The sequence below is a fragment of the Equus asinus genome, chromosome 28, assembly GCF_041296235.1.
Source record: "Equus asinus isolate D_3611 breed Donkey chromosome 28, EquAss-T2T_v2, whole genome shotgun sequence".
Classification (NCBI taxonomy): Eukaryota; Metazoa; Chordata; class Mammalia; order Perissodactyla; family Equidae; genus Equus; species Equus asinus.
In genome coordinates, this window is record NC_091817.1 from 41,183,351 (window position 1) to 41,204,376 (window position 21,026).

The 21,026-nt window shown below is 40.6% G+C and overlaps 1 protein-coding gene and 1 long non-coding RNA gene across 5 annotated transcripts in view; one reads left to right on the plus strand and one right to left on the minus strand.

Moving 5' to 3' along the window:
• Positions 1-2,551: 2,551 nt before the first annotated feature.
• Positions 2,552-6,430, minus strand: LOC139042354 (uncharacterized). The gene is made up of 3 exons (XR_011499017.1): positions 6,259-6,430; positions 5,998-6,133; positions 2,552-4,300 (listed from the first exon to the last, which is right to left on the minus strand). It is a non-coding gene; the product is annotated as an uncharacterized lncRNA (long non-coding RNA).
• LOC106832186 (uncharacterized) overlaps positions 3,360-21,026 on the plus strand; it is a 33,467-nt gene continuing 15,800 nt past the window's right edge. The window contains exons 1-2 of one of the 4 annotated variants that reach the window (XM_070500552.1): positions 3,360-4,105; positions 12,597-12,773. In XM_070500552.1, the coding sequence (XP_070356653.1) occupies positions 3,497-4,105; positions 12,597-12,773 (786 nt within the window). In that variant the 5' untranslated portion in view covers positions 3,360-3,496. The remainder of the gene's footprint in view (positions 4,106-12,596; positions 12,774-21,026) is intronic. The other 3 variants (XM_070500549.1, XM_044761627.2, XM_070500551.1) reach the window with 3 other exon arrangements.

The following is a 21,026-nucleotide window of genomic DNA, read 5'->3' on the forward strand; positions in this document are numbered from 1 at the left end:
GACCCTACAACCTTTACCCCAAAGCTGATTCTAATCTCTAGAGCAGTGTTTCAGAAACTTTTTTTGTGCTTACAAATCACCTGGGAACCTTGTCAAATTGTAGATCCCATAGGTCTTGTCTGAAGCCCCAAATTCTACATTTCCAAAAGCTTCCACTGGAAGCCAACAGTGCTGGGCCACACAGCACAGGGTAATAGCGAGAGTCTAAACCTTCAGCTACTTGCCCGGGGATAGTCTCTGTTGATTCCAGCGGTTTTGCTTCCCTTTAACCCCAAAGTGAAGAGTAGGATCCAGTTTGTCTGAATGAAGAACAAGACTAAGGGCAATTTTTCTACCCACCACAGATGCTTCCATCCATATCATTAAATGAGGTCCAAAGTAAAAGTCAGTTAGGTAAAGGAAGCATCAGTGGTTGAGACTCAAATCAGTGATTTGAAGGAGGGTATTGCGAGGCTCAATAGTTCCTTTCTCTTCCTTAGCATTGCTGAATAGCGTTTCTTAAACCAAAAATAAAGACATAAAGTCTTTCCTCCTCTCAGATTAGAGAGGACTTTCATATCCTTACCAAATAAAGCACATCTAACAAATGAAGAAGTTTACTAATTTTAGCTACATAAGAAGCTAAGTTAATCTGACGTAAGAAATTCAAAGGATACTTACTAACTATAATGCACCATTCTAGGTAATATGGATGAACAGAAACGAAGTAACTTAAGGTCATTACATTCAAGGATATTACAACCTAGCCCACAGGAGGAGAGCGAGACTATCCATTGAAGTCTAAAAAGAAAATATTAGTAGCTCTAATTACATATGGAAATAAAGTGGATTTACAGATTATCACTCTCTAGTTTAACCTAAACTGATACCCACAAAATGGGCAATGATTTAAATAAATTCCTACAAAGAAACACCAAATTCAATATACACTATCAAAAACACTTGTAAACACGCGAGGAAGCATCACTGACCGTTCTACTCCTTGGGTGACTGGTTCATGGAGGCATACATAGCCCAAGGAAAACCAATCACAATCCTTCCCAGTGGTTGCCATCTGACACTGGGGCAATGAAACTCTTTTTTTGCTGGAGACACTAAATTAGGACAAGTGAATTTAGGACTTCTGACAGAAATCTTCTCTTCCAGATGGATGCAACGCGCAGAATGAAGGCAAAACAAAGATAATCAGAGATGAGCAATGATGGGGCAGGGAGGAAGGGAGGCAGAGAAGGACAATGTGTGTGTGTGTTCACAGAGCTGAGTTTGTCATTCTTAAGGTCCTGGTTTCTATTTCCGTACGTTCTATTAACTATTCCACAATCCCTTCAAGCTACACAAGACAAGTTATCTTTTTCATTTGTTAGTTTGAGTTGGCATATCAGTAGGATAGGCGAGGTTTTGACCTCACAGAGCTTATATCTAGATAGGCAAAACATACAATAAACAGGCAAGGAAATAAACAAGATCATTTCCAAAAATGATATGACAAAATTTCAGAAGATTTTCATGACAAAATGGCGTAACAAAATGACATAATGAAAATGACAAAGAAGAAAATAAAACAGGGAGATCAAAGATAGCGTGACCAGAGGAAGCAACATTATACATGATCAACTCTTCTAATACAGCCCTCTCTCCATTGAGAGAGTATGGAGAAGAAAGTGATCTTACAAATCAGCAGAGCAAAATCTAAGAAAGAGAAACCCTGAGAGAAGAGCCTTACCCAAAATCACCCAGCAAGCTGGGGACAACGTAGGAACTGGAATTCTATTTCCTGTCTCCCAATCCAGAGCCTGGAATACATCAGCCCAGTTCAAGGTCAAGTAGGGTCAAAGGACTTGGCAGATTCCACGCTTACTCCTTGTGTGATTTCAGGTAAGAGTAAACTTTTGGGCCCTCACTTCCTCATCTAGTAGTGGGAATGATAGAGCATCCACAGAACTGTGAGCTGAGATTTGAAAACCAATTTATGAGCAAGCAAACACTCTAGACATGGCATCTTTAAAAAAAAAAAAGTTTTGTTCCAGTATAAAGCCAAATATTACACTACTATAAAAAAAATTGGAAGAGTAGAAAAAACATTTTAGAAATTATCCTTTTTCTTAGTCTTTTTGCATTCATTTATCCAATTAATATTTATTGAGCACATGTATCCAGCAGTGTCTAATTCTATCACCACCCACACAAAGTTGCAGAGGTTACATCATTAGCCAATGTTATACCCTGCTTTTTGTTTTTAGATTGGCACCTTAGCTAACAACTGTTGCCAATCTTTTTTTTTCCTGCTTTTTTCTCCCCAAATCCCCCCAGTATATAGTTGTATATTTTCGCTGTGGGTCCTTCTGGTTGTGGCATGTGGGACGCTGCCTCAGCATGGCCTGATGAGCGGTGCCATGTCCATGCCCAGGATCTGAACCAGTGAAACCCTGGGCCGCTGCAGCAAAGCGCGAGAACTTAACCACTCGGCCTCGGGGCCGGCCCCTACCCTGCTTTATTTACTTATAAAAATAACCATTTTGCTAGTTTTTTTGTAATATGCTTTCCATAGTTTCATAATATTCCAATGTTTTATTCATTGAGCACATACATGATTGTAGTTTTTCAAATACATTTATGGTTGGAATTTTGCTTAAACATCTAAATATATAAATGTTTAGTATTTCTTTAAATAAAAGGAAATTTTGCTTTTAATTTTTCTTCTGTAAATAATGCTGTAATGAACATCTTTGCTGTGATTTTTTTTTTTTACTTTAGATTTTTATTTCTTGTTAAGATAGATTTCTGGAAGTGGAATTATTGAATTAAAGGGTAGGAATAATTTCAGGTACTTTGTGTCATGGTGCAAAAGTCCAAAAGGACTGTGCAAATGAAAGAACCAGTATGCCCTGTAACGCCACCAACTTTGGAGTCAGTCAGTCAGTTCTAGCTCTGAATATCAGCATCCATGCTCTGTGACCTGGAACAAGTCATTTTACCTCACTGAATACTCTCCCAATTTGTAAATAAGCCATCAAAAGAAAAATAATAAGGTGGCTCATAATATTCACTTCAGAAAATTGTTAGGATTAAAAATAAACACAGTTAAATTTTTTTGGTAATAGTTGATTTGACAAATATTAATTATTCGATTAAGCTAAGAAAAAGACTGGATGGCTGGGGGGAGAGGTGGCTTGGAGGAAGCCCCACAGGTAACAGGTAACAGATAACATTATTACTACATTTGTATATTCATTTGGGTTACACAAATCCAAGCTGTGCTAGGAACTTGGAATATAGTGAGTAACAAAAACAGATGGAGACCAGCATTACATAAAAAATTATCGAAAGAACATACAATTGCAAACCACGACAAACGAACTTTTAAATAAAGTAAGGGGAACAACGAAGAGGCTCTAGAAGATATCAAGCGACATCAAAAAGACAAACTTCAAAGGTGACTAGAGCCCTTAGCCCACTGAAGGAGTATACTTATCAGCAACCCCTTCTGGAACTTTTTATGTGTTTGGGGCTCTCTCCGCTAACATCCCTAGGGGCCCGAGAGAGCTACAAAGTGGGCGGTGTGTCCAGACCGAAGGGGTGGGGCCCTGCCCCGGGGAGTGGCTCAGCACAGGATCCCCAGGGACAACCCCGGGCAGGTCTGGGGAAGGAGGTCGGGGCCATGGGCGCGGGCACCACGGGGTCCGACGACGCCGAGGCGCTGGACGCAGTGCTGGGCACGCTGCTGGCCGTACTGGTGCTGGTGGTGGTCAAGGCGGCCGTGGACGTGCTGCGGCGGCGGCGAGCGCACGCGACCGTCCTGGTGGTGGGCGCAGGGCCGGTGGGGCTGACCGCGGCTCTCGTCGCTGTCCGCTCGAGCCGGGTGCTGAAGCTGACCGTGCTGGACGCGTGCGCGCGGGGTCCGCTGCTGGGGCGCCCGCAGCAGATTGCGCTGGACCCCCGCAGCGTCCGCTTCCTCCAGCCGCTGGGAGTGGACTTCGACAACATGGAAGGCTGCTGGCGCAATGGCCAATTCTTCACCCGGGTCGGCGTCTTCCAGGAGCACCTGCTCAGCCTCCTGGAGAGGAAGGGCCAGCTGCCTGGCTTTCGTCTTATTCTGGGCACCAAGGTGAGGAGGGGTCTGGGAAAATAGACTGTCCCATCTTAGCCTCTCGACTCCCAATATCAGCTGAACACAAGGGTCCAGTGACAACTAATGGACAAGATTGTCTTCTCTCCATGCCTTGTAATAGCAAAGCTAGAGTTGTCACATCAGCTTTTTGACAGGGAGCAAGCAATTCACATGATAACTCAGTTTCTTCTTCTGTAAAATACAGATAATATTTGAGAACATCTTGAAAGTGGAATAATACTCCCACTTCATTAAAGTTTTTGTGAGGATTTCATGAGACAGTGCAAGTAGAAGGGCATTGCACAATCTGTTGCTCATAGGACATGCTTGGAAAATGAAAATTATCATCAACAGCTGCAAACTGATTTCCCAGAACTGGGTGGAAAAGGGCATTCATCTTTTTAAAAGTGACTGCTCAAAAATCAAATAGCAGGTGGCTCTAAGAAAAGAAGAGAAATTTCCTGAGTGCTCAAAGAACAATGAGAGGAAAATTAAAATGACAGTAATTTTCTAAGGTGTAGATTTAGCCAGAATGAGCAACCAAGATCAGCCCCAGTTTCTCAAGTTCCCTTTGAAGAGTGAACACTCTCAATTTTAATTTTTGTTGTTTTTTAACATATTATCATTTGAAAAACAAAATCCAGGGTACTGATTAACTTTATAATAGTACGGCTTTTTCACTTATAAAAACTCACATGGCATGATAAGCCATGATTTTTTAAAAGAATTTTCTGAGTCCTAATGTGTGATAACTCAAATTTGTCTAGTGGTTTTCTGCTTTGTACATATGGTCATCTCAACATAACCATATGATGTGGGTTTTTGCTATGTCATTTTAGTGATGAAGAAATTAAGGCTCAAAGAGATTAATTTGTTAAGGCTACAAAGCTTGGAAGTTGGGGAACCAGGATTAGAATCCATATCTGGATGACTCCAGGGCCAGTGTTCTTTCTAATACCTCATGCTGCCCCTCCCTTCTGGTGGCATACTACAGATTAAAATGAAAATTAGCATGTGGCTATATTATCTAATTAATCTATTAGCACTATTAACACGTATTATCATATTTATGTAGATTAAGTCTGGAAAGGAGGCTTTCAAGGTCAAACACCCAAAGGAAATCAAGTATGAAGCAGGAGTAATTTACAACAGATTAATGTTGTTTATAGCTGTGATGACACAATTTTCACAGTAATCAAAACCAAAACAGACTCTGGTCAAATGAAATGCACCAGTCATTTTGTCCACATACTACAAATATTTATTGTGGTATTTATATGTTGTGGTATTTATTTATACGTTATAAAATAAGTTTACAACGTATCAGGCACTGTTCCAGATTTTTAGACATGCAGCCATTAACAAACCCACATGATTGAAAAGGAATGCATTAAATTGTTAGTAGCTGTTACTTCTGGGTGATAGGGTTTTATGGGTGAATTTCATTTTCTTCTTTGTTTTCCTTATTTTACATACTTTCTAAAATGGACATATGTTACTTTTAAATCAAGAAAATTGTTATATATATGTAAGTGGTCTTCAATGGACCAACTTATTTTGATACTTTGGTGCTTGTCAAACACATCCTACATTTATCCTCAGTGACTCACTTGACAGCCTAATATTTCAGTAACCCAGATTTCCGTTGATTTAAGTCACAGCCCACTTCGTAGGAAAAATACAGACATTTTTAATAGCTACAGTGCATCCACCAATTCAAAGAAAGGAGGTGGGATGAAGAAAAAAAAGAAAGAGAGAAATAATCATGTGAAGAAGAGACCAAGTCTTAAGAACTTTTTCATTTGCCAGTAGCATGGATCCAGTACCCAGAGACCAGCTTTCATCCCAGGTTACAACATTGGGAGTGGGTTATGACTATGGAGACTCACCCTCAGAAGAGTGGAGCAAAAGCAATCCTCACATGTACTAATTTTGTAGGGAAATTCTGACCAGAAGCAAAACATCATACTTCCCTCCTTCCAGTTCTTTCAAATATTTTCCATCAAGTTACTTTTGCCCAGCAATCTGTATACCACCAAAAGGAATAGGAACTCAGTCAAGAGATTTAAGTAAAGAAGATAGGGAAAGAAAACTTAAAAACTCAAAGGATTCTTTCTCTGAATCCAAAAATTACCAGAGAAGAAACTGACCTGATTCACAGGCATCTTCAGAGAAGGACAATCTTAGCAAATAACAACTCTTCAACTTCAGAGGGGAAATCCTCTTTTACACTTCATCTGCACTCTTTCTGCTATCTTTGAAGCCCCTTCTCCCTGTCCAGTATGGAAGTTTTCTGTTGCCTTTCTGCATGTTAGTGTACTCAGGGTTTATGTTGTGTTAGCCTGTTAAAAGCCTCTTTTGCTGGGAAAGTGTGTGTGTGTGTGTGTGTGTGTTAAAAGGGGTGAGATCTATGTAGTACCAGTAATGCAGAAAATGTGAAAAGCTTAAGTTGCTCTTTTGCCAGTGGAAAAATCAAAGCTGATGGTCCAGTTAAGATTGGTATGTTAGCAATAACCCAATGATGGCAAAGATTGTGTTGGAGTCATAAATTTCTCTTTACAAATGCCAAGGGCACAGGCAGACATTTTATGAGTTCTGGGGATATTTATTCAAGAAGGTCTGGTTGATCTAGAGCTTTTGGGATTTGTTGGCAATTTTGTATAGTAAGAAAATATTTTTTTAATCAGAACTTTGTAGTGGTCAAAGGTCAAACAACTAATTAAAATTAACAGCAGTCTCAAATGAATGAATAACCACCAACAAACTAGAGAGGGAGGTTATCTCAGGTCGGCAGCTCTCTAAATAAAAGAACAGTGTCATTAGGCAATAAAACTTTCTTGGCTTAACTGCCTAGAAATAAAAGGTTTATGTGGTTTAGCAGTTGTTGAATTGTTGGGTACAGAGAGAATAATCACCCTTGACATCAGATGTAATGCTGCAAAGTAATTAAGGTTCTAAGGTCAGACAGACCCAGGCATGAATTAAGGTTCTTTACTTGTTAACTAGAAAACTTGTCTGAGTTAACTGGGGCAAGCTAACTTCTGCAAGGCTCATTTCTCATCTGAAGATGGGAATTAAAATAGTACCTGCCTCTCCAGGTCATTGTGAGAATTGAATAAGACAATGTCCATAGGCTCTTTAGCAGATGTCCATAAGAATGCAGTGGATGCTAACTATTCTTGTTCTTTGTTTGCATTATTCCACTGTGAGCACCTTTTCCCAACTGTAGAGAAGATGACCCCTCCCTCAACACACATACATACTCTACCCTGGACATCTGCTAGATTCTCCAAGCAGGGCAGGCCCCTGGAGCTGCTCCCCTGCAGCCAGATTCTCAGATCCCAAGTCCTGTGTGCTCACCTGCCATGACAAACACTGGCAGGTAGCCTGATATAGAGGAAAAGAGTAGGAATTAGTCAACCTGAGTTCATATGTGGGCTCCACCAATGAGAGTGAGCAGGTGAGAGTAAGCAAAAGTTCTAACTTTTCAGGTACTTGATGTTCTCCCTTAAGAACAGGATATACTTGGAGCCAGCCCTGGTGGTCTAGTGGTTAAAGTTCTGTGCTCTCCACCTTGGCAGGCCAGGTATGTTTCCCAGTCATGGAACCACACCACCCGTCTGTCAGTAGCCATGCTGTGATCGCGGTTCACATAGAAGAACTAGAAGGACTTACAATGAGGATATACAACCACACACTAGGGGTTTGAGGAGAATTAAAAAAAAGAGGAAGATTGACAACAGATCTTAGCTTGGGGCGAATCCTTCCCGGCAAAAAAAAAAAAAAAAAAAAAAAATAGATTGGATATACTTGTCCCAGGCTCAAAGGATTATTGTTGAAGATTAAATGGAAGGAGATGTGTAGATGTGTCCAGTATAGTGCACGACACAAAGTAGATGTTTAGTTAGCGTTGCTTTACTTCCTGGCACTAAGTTTTGGGTCAGCCCTGTTCCGAGGTCTCCCTATCCAAACTATACAACTTTGGGGTGCTTCTAGTACAATCCAATACATAGAAACATGTGCAGAAGGTAGTAATTTTATCCCCACAAATATAGCATTGTACTTATTACACTGCAAATAATCATGCAATCATAGACTACTCGGCTTGAACGTCTAGGACCAAAGAGGCAGCATGGGCAGAAAGATGCCTTGGGCATGTGTCAACATATGATGGCAGGCTGAGAAGGGGATAGGGAGAGGATACTTTGATTATTAAAATTATCTGAGTGGCATTGTGAGTCAGTTCCTTTCTCTCAGCTTCAGTTTCCTTCCTAGAAAAAAGAAGGAAATCTAACTAGAGTATTCTTCCTAGACCTCAACTCTGAAATTTTTACCACGCTCATCAGAGTGGACCTTTCTGTCCAAAGTAAGTGGGATGGGCTGGTGGGAGGGAGCAGAGAGCTCTTGCTTCAGCCCTCTCTTCTCTCTCTCATCCTCCTCTGATATTTCTGTCCTGATTAGGAACAGTCCCCCTCTCCCATGCTTCTAGTTAAAAGAATTCCCAAGGTCTTCTTGACCATTCAGAGAATTCCTTAAGAGAGGAATGAAGAAGAAGAGCCCCACTGTATAAACAAGAACAAGCACATCCATGGTATTTATGAAATATACTTTACCACTTATTTTCTGTGTGGCCAACGATAAGTTCCTCAAATCCTCTGAGCTTTAATTTTCTTGTTTAAAAAGAAAAGTCAGTTGAGAGAATGGACAATAGCAACTTCCAAGTGTTGAGAGGTAAATAAGATAATATATGCTTTTAAGAGCCTGGCATAAGAAACGCATTTACCCTTCTTTTAATTTAAGCCAAAAAAGGACTGTAAGCCTATTGAGATTACAGATAACTTATCTTTTTATACCCTCTATACCTTGCACATAGCCTGATATAACACATTATAAGAATATTTGCAGGATGAATTAAAACATAAGCAGATATTTTAAAACAAGGCAAAAGTTCTCAGCGCAACATTCAACTCTCGGATGAGCAGGAAAGAACAGAGTTGGGCCACCAACATGTGGTCCAATTGCCAAATGCGTGATGTCATGACAGATTGAGATTTTCCATTTTGTCATCCATGTGACACATCAGAGTCCCTGGACTAAGTATCAACCAAGGACTAATTTTTAACAAAACCAGGAAAAACCAACAAGTGGACATATGAGTGACAAAAGAGGTAAAAAAGAGTTTGGAGTTTTTTTAAACCAATACTCCTACATTTTGTGGGGGTTATGAAACCCATCAGGGAAGCTCGAGCCCTCCTCCCATAAAACACATGGATGCACATACGCAAACCGCTTGGTACACAGTTTCAGAAGCCCCATAAGCTCCAGTTTAGAATCCTTTATTTCAATCCATTTAAACTCTCAACTTTGTAGCCATATCAGACGTTAACTCATTATGGACTTCTGGCAAAACACACGCAAGGAGTTAAATTGCATTGATTTTAAGATTCAGCCGTGCCCTAAGGAAAAACTTAAAGCTCCCAGAGTAAAAGACTTGTATGCTTGACAATGTAGGACAGATTAAGTCTGTACTAAACTGCTCAGAAGACCTTTAAATTTTACAGCTCAGTTTCTGGGGAAGAGAGTGTTTACAGACCTCTCTCTGGGCAGGGAGCTGAGTTGAGGAGTTGTGGAGAGTCATCAGAAAGATTCTACCTCTGTGAGCCCAGACACCAAGACAGAGTCCACACGCTTCTCATTAAGCAGAGTTAAGAAGGGGAAGCTTTAGTTTCCATTTCACAGTTTCTAAAACTTGGGATCCTTGAGATCCCGGGGTTAGATTTCCTCCCCAAGACTTTAAGCTAAGACAAGTTAGAAGTCACAACCGGATGTTGGGAGCAAGTGTAGCTGAGGAGGTAATTCACAGATGTCTTAGTCCATTTGAGCAGCTATAACGAAATACCATAGACTGGATGGCTGATAAACAGCAGAAATGTATTGCTCACAGTAGAGGCTGGAAGTCTAGGATCAGAGTGACAGTATGGTTAGGTTCTGGTGAGAGTACTCTTCTGGTTTGCAGACTGGCAACTTCTCGTTGTATTCTCACATGGCAGAGGAGGGCTAGAGCGGGGCTAGGGTCTCTTTATAAGAGCACTAGTTCCATTCGTGAAGGCTCTCCCCTCATGACCCAATCATCTCCCAAAGGCACCATTTCCTAATACCATCACCTTGGGGGCTAGGATTTCAACATATGAATCTGAGGGTGGGTTGGGGACACAGACATTCAGCTGGCATATTTTGGATAATTCCAATGTTGACTGAATTTCTGAAAATGAGTGACTTTAGCATGAATGTTAAGAGTGAGAAGCCTGGAGTGAGGCTGGTTGGGCTCAGATGTCACCCTTTGCCATTTACTGTCTGCATGATCTATGACAAGTGATAACTGCCTGGTAGTAGATGCTGTGGCACACCTAGATCCCCCTTCTACGATGCAGGCACTCATTCTCCCAGCTGCTGGAAGTGTTGGGTCCTGGTTGCTCATAGATGAGGCCCACCTGAGAAATTGCCCTCGGCTGACGGGAGCCGCTTCACTCAAGTTTATGCCCTCTTGTAGGGCAGCCTACATTGATGACAAGAAACAAAGATCTGGCCCCTTCCTCAATTCTGGGCCTTCCTGAAGGGCCATCCCAGCTTCAACTCTTTCCGTGGGATCACCTGAGGCCTATGTTGCAACAGCATCCCATTTCAACTTCTCCCTCTGCAACATTGCTTCCCTCCTGCCCTCCAGCTGTTAATCCTGAGGACACTCCCCAATAAGCTTGCTGCACAAAAATCTCGTCTCTGGATCTATTGCTTGAGAAACTTGACTTATGACACCTTAAAAGCCCCACTGTCCTCATCTGTAAAATTAACCTATATCATAGGGTTCTTTGAGGATGGAATGAGATAATGCCAATAAAGTGCTTGGCACAGGGTCTGACACAGAGTGAGCCCTCCAAGAACCCCCAAATTGACCTAGAGAATCAATGTAATCAGATCAAAATCCACAGTGGCTTCTTGGCAGAGGAAAAAAAACAAAATATATAGAAATTGACAAGCTTATCCTAAAATTCATAAGGAAATGCACAAAACCAGAATAGACAAAATAATCTGGAAAAAGAAGGACAAAATTGGAGAACTCAAGTATCCTGACTTCAAAAGTTACCAAAAAGCTAGAGTAATCAAGATAGTATGATACTGGCATAGGGATAGACATAGAACAATGGAATAGAATTGAGAGCCCAGCAATAAACTCATATATTTATGGGTAGTTGATTTTTGACAAGGGTGCCAAGATCATTCACTGGGTAAAAAATAATCTTTTCAATAAATGGTGCTGGGACAACTTGATAGCTACATGCTTTAGAATCAGTTTGGAACCTTTCCTCACACTGTGTACCAAAAATAACTCAAAATGGATCCAAGACCTAAATGTAAGAGCTAAAACTGTAAAACTCTTAGAAGAAAACATAGGCATAAATCTTTGTGACTTTGGATTAGGCAATGGTTCAAGCAACAAAACAAAAAATTAGTAAATCGGACTTCATCAAAATGAAAATGTGTGCTTCGTTGAACACCATCAAGAAAAGGAAAAGACAACCAACAGAGTGGGATAAAATATTTTCAAATCACGTGTCTGATAAGGGATTTGTATCTAGAATATAAAGAACTCTTTACAACTCAACAACAAAAAGACAGTCCAATTTAAAAATGGGGAAATTATTACATTATATTTTGACAATTATTTCTGCACATGAATCAGCTAATCTTCTAGATCTGAGGGCTAACACTGTGTTTTGTTTCTTTCTGCATCTCCAGCACCTACCAAAGGAGTGGCAAAAAGCATGGGCTTTGAAGTAGGAGACCTATGTTTCAGTTATGACTCTGATACTTAACTAGCTTTTTGATATTGGTCAAGTTACTTCATTTCCTCAATCCTCATTTTTCTCTCCAGAAAATGGGGCTAATAATAATACCTACCTCGTAAGAATTGTTGAGGTTGAATGCAAGCACACACATAAACCTCTTAGCACAATACCTAGGATAATAAATAGTTCCTAAATTGTAGCTACAATTATAAGAGTTAATAAAATTCTTGTGAGAGCCAGCCCTGATGGCTTAGTGGTTAAAGTTTGGCACTCTCACTGCTTTGGCTGTCAGGGTTCATTTCCCAGTCGCAGAACCACCCAATCCATCTTCCAGTTGCCATGTTCTAGCAGCAGCTCACATAGAAGAACTATAAGGACTTACTATTAAGATATACAACCATGTCTTGGGGCTTTGAAGAGGAAAAAAAAGAGGAAGATTGGCAATGGATGTTAGCTTGAGGAAAATCTTTCCCTGCAAAAAAAAAAAAGCTATTGTGAATAATGACATTATTGTTAATAACAGCAGCAAAAACAGACTAGCAAGTTTGCTTGCTTATCACTGCCTCAGTGCATCAACAGAAAACATCAGTGTCATTATTCACGTCAATGCATACTCTGTTCATCAGCCCAACTTTGTTTCTTAGTTTACAGATGACTTCATGAGAAAGGTGGTAGTGCCAGACTGGCCCAAAATCATTGTGGTGGCTGATGGCTCCCATGGGGAGACCTGCTCTGTTCTGGGGCTCAGTCCAGATTATGTAGTGGAATCCTGCAATGCTTACGGAGCTAACGCCACCATCACGAGACTGGACCAGAGACAGGTAAGCCATAGAGCATCTTTCAGATTCTGTTTTTTCCCCATTCACTCCATTCTCAGCTGGAAGGTTGATTATTAGCTCATTTATGGTCCGCAGACAAGTCTGTTCTGCCTCTGGGCTCCTGTTTACAAAAAGCACTCAACCAGGTGGTTTCCAGGATATCTTGCCCAGGTGATCTTCCCACCCAGCTGCACAATGGCAACTCCACAAGCTGAGTCATCAGCATGGGGAGTGTTAGGGACTGGGACTTCTCTAATCAGTCTGTGCTAATCACGCAATGAACATGACTTGGCATCAACCCAGAATGCTCAATCTTCAGGCAAATCATCAACCATCTCAAATAAAATGGGTCATAGAATCCATTACCCTCTCTTCTAGGAACTGTTCAGTCATCTTACACATACTAGGCAGTAACCAGAGTGGTCCAAACTAAGAGATGGCATGCACATCAGCCATTCACAACCAGGATAAAAAGATAGTCAACTTTTCATTGTAAAAATGAACTACTTGGGCCCACCTGCCTTATCTGTAAGTCTCCCTTTCCCAACTTCACAAGTGTTTAGGAATCATAGGAGTTTATATAGTCCAAAGGGTATGGGTACTGTCAGTCTAGCTTCTACACTTGTCTTAAAGTCTTCATGACAATTGTTTGGAAGTCTCAGTCACCTCAAACAAAAAAGTACCTCAGTAACTAGACTTCCTTGATCTCTAGAAAAATAAAACATTAAGGAACCAGCAACATTTCAAAGAATATTTTGTAAAAAAAAGTATAATCATCCTCATCAGCTCATTCAATCCCATCTTATTAATTCTTATTCTGCTTAGAGCCAGTTTTTCCATTAGTTCTGGAAGTTCTTACCCACTTCTGTTTTATGATCTTAAAGTTACCAGAAACCTATATTCTAGAATATTTGTCAGAGTCCTTTCTACGAATCTCTCTGAAGATGAAGCACCTTTGCAAAAGCAACAGAGTAAAACAATAACTATCTGTACATAACAAAAAGACTTTTAAAAAATGGCCATGGTTAAAGATCTGATGAGAGTTCCTTATCAAAAATGTAATTATTTCTGTGGCATACAATAATTTAGAATAACAATTGGACAATGAGAGTACTGACAGATTTCTGGAAACTTTAAACAATGTCTGGAATACCTATATTAGTGACATATATCCATTCACATATAACCTAAGAAGGTTTATCATCACTTCTTATTTGAGAATGCTTCCCATGTAACTAAACATACCAAATACACCTACTAGTTTAACATCTCTCTTTTACAAGGTGAGAGACAAATCCCCTTTGAGATTTTTCCAGGGGCCCTCTGAGATATCTCAAAGTTACTTTGAGGTCAAAAAGATATCATTTAGAATTTGATTTGGGGAAGTTATTAAGCTGTCAAAAGGTTTGAACATTTGACTAAATAGGATCTCAGATCATTATGAAATAATACTTTATCTATTGTCACTAAAGTGACAATAGAAGGTTTTAAAGGCAAATACAAAAGGTGACACAGCTGTGAGCAAAATTTAGTTCTTTTAATATTGAGAAGACTGGGTTTTCTCAAGTAATCAAAGACTTGATAAAGATAACATGATGCACAGTAAATTATTTTGGTAAGACATGAAATCTTTGCTTTCTGGATAGATTACCCAAAAAGTAATTTTTACCAAAAGATTAAAAAAAAAACACCTTTCACAATCTCTTATCAAGAGCAGACCAATAGTCCAAGAAAACTTTGTTCTTAGGACAGAGAACCAAATTCTAATTTTGCATCAGTGTACTTTTCATATTAAAACTCATCCTTTAGGGGGCTGGCCCCATGGCCGAGTGGTTAAGTTTATGCACTCTGCTTCAGCGGCCTGGAGTTCACCAGTTCGGATCCTGTGCGTGGGCCTATGCACCACCCCATCCAGCCATGCTGAGGCAGCATCCCACATGGAGGAACTAGAATGACCTACAACTAGGATATACCACTATGTACTGGGGCTTTGGGGAGGGAAAAAAACCCTCGTTATTTAAAAACTTGAATAAGTCCATTCCAGTTTTAGTCAGCTTAACCACACATAAAATTCCCTTTCCAAGATTCCTTTTCCACAACCTTCTACACCTTGTTTTTTTATAGCCATTGAGGTTTTGTCCTATGTTTTTTTTCCCTTTCTCATTCTGGAACAATGTCATTCTACTTTCCTTACCTACTTTTCAAACACATTCATTTTCTTTCACTCTTACTATTTCTTGGTAGTTTTATTTATATATGTTTTTTAGAATTCTTAACCTTAGGATCCTTTATTCCTACTTAAAAACAAAGAAGTAAACAATTGTGGACTGTCACACTAGCATTCTGTGTATTGGCAATTTATAAATACATTTCACAATTTCTAGAAGTATATGCTTCCTCATAGTAAATTTTTCAAGGTGGCACAAAACATTTTTACTAATAACTGAAATATCTTTAGTTCCCCTGTAAAAGGAAGCCAAGAGTGGACAAATCTATGTTCAGTAATTAAGCTTTCAGTATTTTATCTTATTTGGAGAGGATCTAGATATTCACTGAATTTCCATCATTTAACCTTTCAGTATAACTTTAAGGTTTCAAGTTACCAAAAAGATTTTGGAAACTGTTTTTAAGAAGACATACCATAAAGCACAATTATTGTTGAAAAGTTCATTTATAAGTTCTTATCTTACTTACATCTATTTAATTTGCTTATTCTTAACAATTATGTTTATATTACTCATAAAAATTTAATGAGACATCAAACTGCTAACCATCACCTTAAGCTATCGTTTGGCTGACAAATTCTGTAACAGAGATATCATAAACTTATTTGACTTTCAGTAAACCTAGGGAGAATACAAGAATTATATTTAGTGCTGATACCTCCAGAGACATGCCTCTTTTAATTAAACAAACAAACTTAAGCTAGATTTTATTTACTGAAAATTATCCTAGATCATGTGAATTTGAAAAACACTTGGATTAGCTTCTATATTTCTGAGTATACTTGATTTATATAAATGCTCTTTGTCTTTAAGCCAATTAAATAGAGCTCTTTACAAATTAATTTTGGCAACACCATCCAGAGGTAGAAAAATATCACACATCTATAACATACATACATAGATGTGCATAAACACACAGACAGATTCAGAGACCTTATAGCATTCCTTTAAAAAGTTTACCTGTGAGACAGGCACAATAATGCAAAACTCATTAATTTGCAAAAGAACAATTGGATCTAAATTGTGTTTCTGGCAGACAGAATAAGTTAAGCTTACCTGCTCAGATGGCTAAAGTTTTTACTAATATTTGTGGAAAAGATTTATGATTTTCCATTCAACTAATTTCCAAATAGCTTTTTTTCCTGAGAATTTCCTCCCTGAATTTGCATTTCAAGAGATGTCTCTGGATTCCTAGAGAAGACCAGATAGAATATTTATATCTCAGCTGCACAGAGAAAGGATGTAAGTTTCTCCAAGAAGGGCTTTTGTTTCCTAAATCCAAGTCTTTCACAAGCCTTTTGCAAGCCTTTTGAGATGAATGGGGAGGTTTTGGGATTGTTAAAAAGGATAGGTGGGCTGTGAATTGTTTCTAGAGCTGCATTTCTGTTCTTGTAAAGACTCAATTTGTAAGACAAGTACAGTGTGGTTTTTTTGTTTTTTGTTTTTTGTTTTGCTGAGGAAGATTCACCCTGAGCTAACATCTGTGCCAATCTTCCTCTATTTTTCATGTGGGTCACCACCACAGAATGGCTGCCCCCGAGTCATGTAGGTTTGCGCCTGGAAACTGAACCTGGGCCGCTGAAGAGGAGCGTGCTGAACTTCACCACCAGGCCAGCGGGCCGGCTCAAGGACAGTTGTTTTTAATTCCTCAAAGAATTGGTTTGTAAACTGAATGATATCATATCAAGACTCTGACCCAACCATGCAACTACAGTATCCTCAATTTGCTTCTTTATGTCAGGGAAGAGATCTTCAACTAAAAAGGAAATCAAAAGATCCCAATAGTCTAGATTTAGAGCTGTGTTCCTTTGAAAGGTTTTAGTAAATCCTTCCACAGCAGCTTCAGAATGTTTTTCATTCCCTCAGGGTAAGTAGTTTCATTTTAGCTTAGGGGAGAAGGCCTAAGAAAATGTTCCTATCAGGCTCTGAATATCAGCTTCCAATTTGGCCAACTTCTGACTGAGGGGGAGCAGAATATGCCACCCCAGAATGTGCCACTTTGGCATATGGGTTATTTTGAGCTGAAGACAATCAGGGCCCAGCAGACTCAGGAAGAGCTTTTAACCTCCCCCTTAACTGCCTTGAAGAATTTAGATAGGAGGCCTATACCAGGAAGTGGGCCTGTACCAGGAAGAAAGATTATTACTGGAGATAACTTTTTATATCAGAAAGACTTATCTGCATGGCATGGCAAATATTTGTTTACCAAACATTTGTTCTTGTCATCTTCCTATGAATTGTCTTCCTCCCCTTTGAAGCCCCACACCCTTAGCCACTTCTCCTTAACTCAGTATGGTATATAAGCCTCCATTACCTGACTGCTGGAGAGTCTCCAATTTTTATGGGGCTCCCTTATGTATGAAATGTGTTTAATCTGTTAATCTGCCTTATGTCAGTTTAGTTATTAGACCAGCCAAAGAACCTAGAAGGGAAGAAGGGGTAAGTTTTCCGCCCCTATGTGATCATAGCGCTACTTAAAATTTTTTCAAATATTTTGTGAGGTTTCAGCCAGGAGAAACAGTAAACATTCCTGGCTGTATTAAACAACCCCACGGACATAGGAGGGTTCCCCATAAAGGACCCAAAAGATACTGCCCTCCCAAGATCCAGAGCGACTCCCACAGACAGCCAAAAGAAAGACAGATTTAGACAGTTTCCCTGAGAGCTGGCAACAGTTTGTAGGATCCTAGCTGCAAATGGGGTACAACCCACATTTCTGTCCAGCCATATTTTGGGGGCCGCAACGTGTTGGTTGCCAAGCCAAATTCTTAGGACACAAAATGAGACCAACAAGAAGGCAATAGCTATCCCTGGGAGAGGAAGGATCAATAACCAGTGTTTTTTCCTGCCAATCTGAATTTGGAAAGGAACGGACAACATGAAATCTTACCTTCCACTCTCCACAGGCACCACAGATAGAGATCTGAGAGAGATGACTTTGGTAAGAATTCTTGCCCTTTGCCAGCTTCTGCCAATTGTCCCTGGATGCTCTCTGCAGGCTTTTCCAGTTTTTAAGTTGGACCCAATCCAACTCTGGCTAGTTTCTGGACCCAGTCCTGAAAAAGTGCTCACTCTGAAAGCTCAGAACTCGAAATCCCAGGCTCCAGGATCCAAGAGGGACATGCCCAGCACCCCGGGGGCAGGGAGAAGGCAGTGAGCTCAGGGGACTCAGCAGATACCCTTGCCCGCTGCTCATCACTGCTGGGGGCTGTTGGGGGTCTTCTTTGGTTCCCTCTTCTGAGGCCAGAACTGTTAAAAGATAAACTGAGGCATATTAAAAATTTTAAGAGTTTACTTGGGCAAAAATCGATTCAAATCAGGCTACACCAACCCGGAAGTGGTTAAGACGGCTCTCCCAACAGGCTTTTACAGGAAAAAGATGGAAGTTAAGTAAGGCAACCATTGACTGGCTATAGCTTAAAGCCTAGGTGGCTGTTTGTGATGGTTGCTTTTAGTGTTTGATTTCATAGCCTTGAGGCATTTACAGGCTTAGATTTTGGTTTTCTCAGGTAGGTCACCATGGCATTAGAGCCACCTCAGTCGAATGGCCTCCTTGTTTAATTAATTTAACACCGGTAAACATAAAGTGTTTTCCAGAGTTCTATGAATCATTCTAGTGACTATTGAACTTGAAGCGGGTCATGGGAACTCCCAAAACTGTGGTTGGTCAGAACAGTGTGGGTAGGCACCCCATTTGTGGCTGATGTCTGGAGTGGGAGCGGTCTTGTGGGACCGAGCCCTTGAGCTGTAGGGTCTGTGTGAACTCTGGGTATATCAGAATTGAATTGAATTATTGGGCACCACTTGGTGTTGGAGAGTTGGTTGGTATTGGAAAACACCTCAGAGAGAAGCATCCAAGCTGTCGGAGCAGCTCAGCCCTTTCCCCTCTTTTCCCAGCTGCACCATTCTCTGTCTGGAACTGCAAGAGCCTTAACTCTCCTCTTTTACTAGGGAGCTTCCTTTTCCTCCCCGCTGGGCCTCAGGAGGAGGAGAGGTGGCCTTCACGATCGCATGTGTTTGACCACAAGGCTGAGCTCTCTGAGCTTCACTCATTTTACAGGAAACAGACTCTGTTTCTAGCTTTATCACTGCAACAGAAAGTGATGTGCTAAACTGATACAACCCCAAGCAGAGGGAGAACTGGGGTGTGAGCAGCATGTCTTCCTGTTTCTTGTTGGCCCAGGAAGTTGCCACAGCCCACGATGTGTGCAGAGCCAGGCAGATGGAAGGGCATTCTCAGCTGCCACAGAGAGCGAGACTGACAGACCACCCCTGCGGGGTCTCCTTCAGGGAGGGCACGCCCACTCCTTCAGCACTAAGCTGCTCTGAGCACACCCAGGGTTGCAGTTCTTGGTGCTCAATTCCGGCAGTCCCCAGTCAGTATCACCAACCAGGGGGCCCGCCATCCCCTGGAGCCTAATGGGTTCTAACACCCAGCTCCTTCAAGTTGGACCCCACCCCTCTTTTTTTCTCAGTGATCCACACTCAGGAATTGAGCGGCTTTTCCTTTTTAAATCCTCAGATCACAAAGGGTCTGGTTAAATTCTCTTTCTCAAGCAAGAGAAGCTACTATCTCCTTCCGAAAGAGAGTTGTAGTACTGAAACAGCCACAGGCTATATGGACATAAATGGGCTGGACAGGACTGTATTCCAGTAAAAAAAAAATTTTTTTTGACAAAAACAGGCAGCTGCCAGATTTGACCTGCAGACTATAGATTGCCAACCTTGGATCCACACATAAGCCCAAATAATTGCCTTTGTGCCATTCTGATATTATTAAGGCATGACCAGGGCTTCCTGCACTTGTATTTAATTTAATTGAACATGCTGCATATTAGTCATAAAGTACCACTCAGTTAAAATTCTCTATATTTGCTGAATTCTGTTATTCTCCCTCTGCCTTTATATGTCTGTTTGCTTTATTGCATGATTTGTACATTGGCAAAAAAAAAAAAAAAGGATATTTACTTTCTCGGTCGCTCACTGAGTATATTAGCACAGCAGTTCTAATATGACAAATAAAAAATGTAATTAGTTATTCTCAATGATTATCCTCATTCTAGTAAGCAGATCCTGTAAATGCATACTTAGAACTTCCAAAGATCACTGGTAATCACATCAGTGTGATAGGTTTCCATCAAGGGTAACTGCTTGTTAAAATTCCGGTCTGTGTAATTTCAGAGTTTAAAGAAGATTGCTCCTTTATGGGCACTTCTATAAAAATGTCTCTCAAAGCAAGTCAGTGCATACCTCAAACTCTTCAGGACTGCCTTTGTGTTCGAAACCCACTTAAACATTTAACAAATTTTTGGTAAGTCGTGGGGCTTGAAGTCCATCGGAAGTTGGCCACGTGCTCTGATCTGTGAAGGAATCTGTTGCTTCTTTCCGCCAACTTGGGCTAGTGCCTCTGTACTTCTAATGAATGTCGTAGAGACTAAATGAGAGTGCGATCAAGAAAGCAGGTGCATAACAGCCATTCGATAAGTGCTTCTTTGAAGCTGAGGGTAAACTGGAAGGAGAACTAGTCTTGGTCTCGGAAGCTGCCAGTTCTTGTACTGAGCCTGCCTCAAGTTCACCGAATGGCTCAGGACAAATCATATCTTTCTTGGTCTCAGTTTCCTGCCTTCCCAAGTGGGCAAACAGGACCAGACCTCTGACATTCCTTGGAAACCTTTGTTTCAGCAGTCTTCTACCCAGACTCGCAGAGAGGCTCTCTTAGTACATACCAAATAGCATGCAGCAACAGTGTTTCTCAACTTTTTTTCGTTATCACCCCCGTAAGGAGTCTTTTTAGACATTTTTTCGCTTGATTGCAGCCCTGCTTTCCCGCCATGTAGCCTTCACCCAGTTTCCCCTATGGCAATATCTTATATAACTATAGTACAATTTCAAAGCCAGAAAGTTGAGTAATGGTCAAATTTGGGTTGAGATGCCAAAAAACATACAAATTAAAAAATGCTGACAGACCCCATATTTTCAATTTGTCAGACTGTACCCCACAAAGACAACTTAGTCTGGTTTCTGCCCCTCA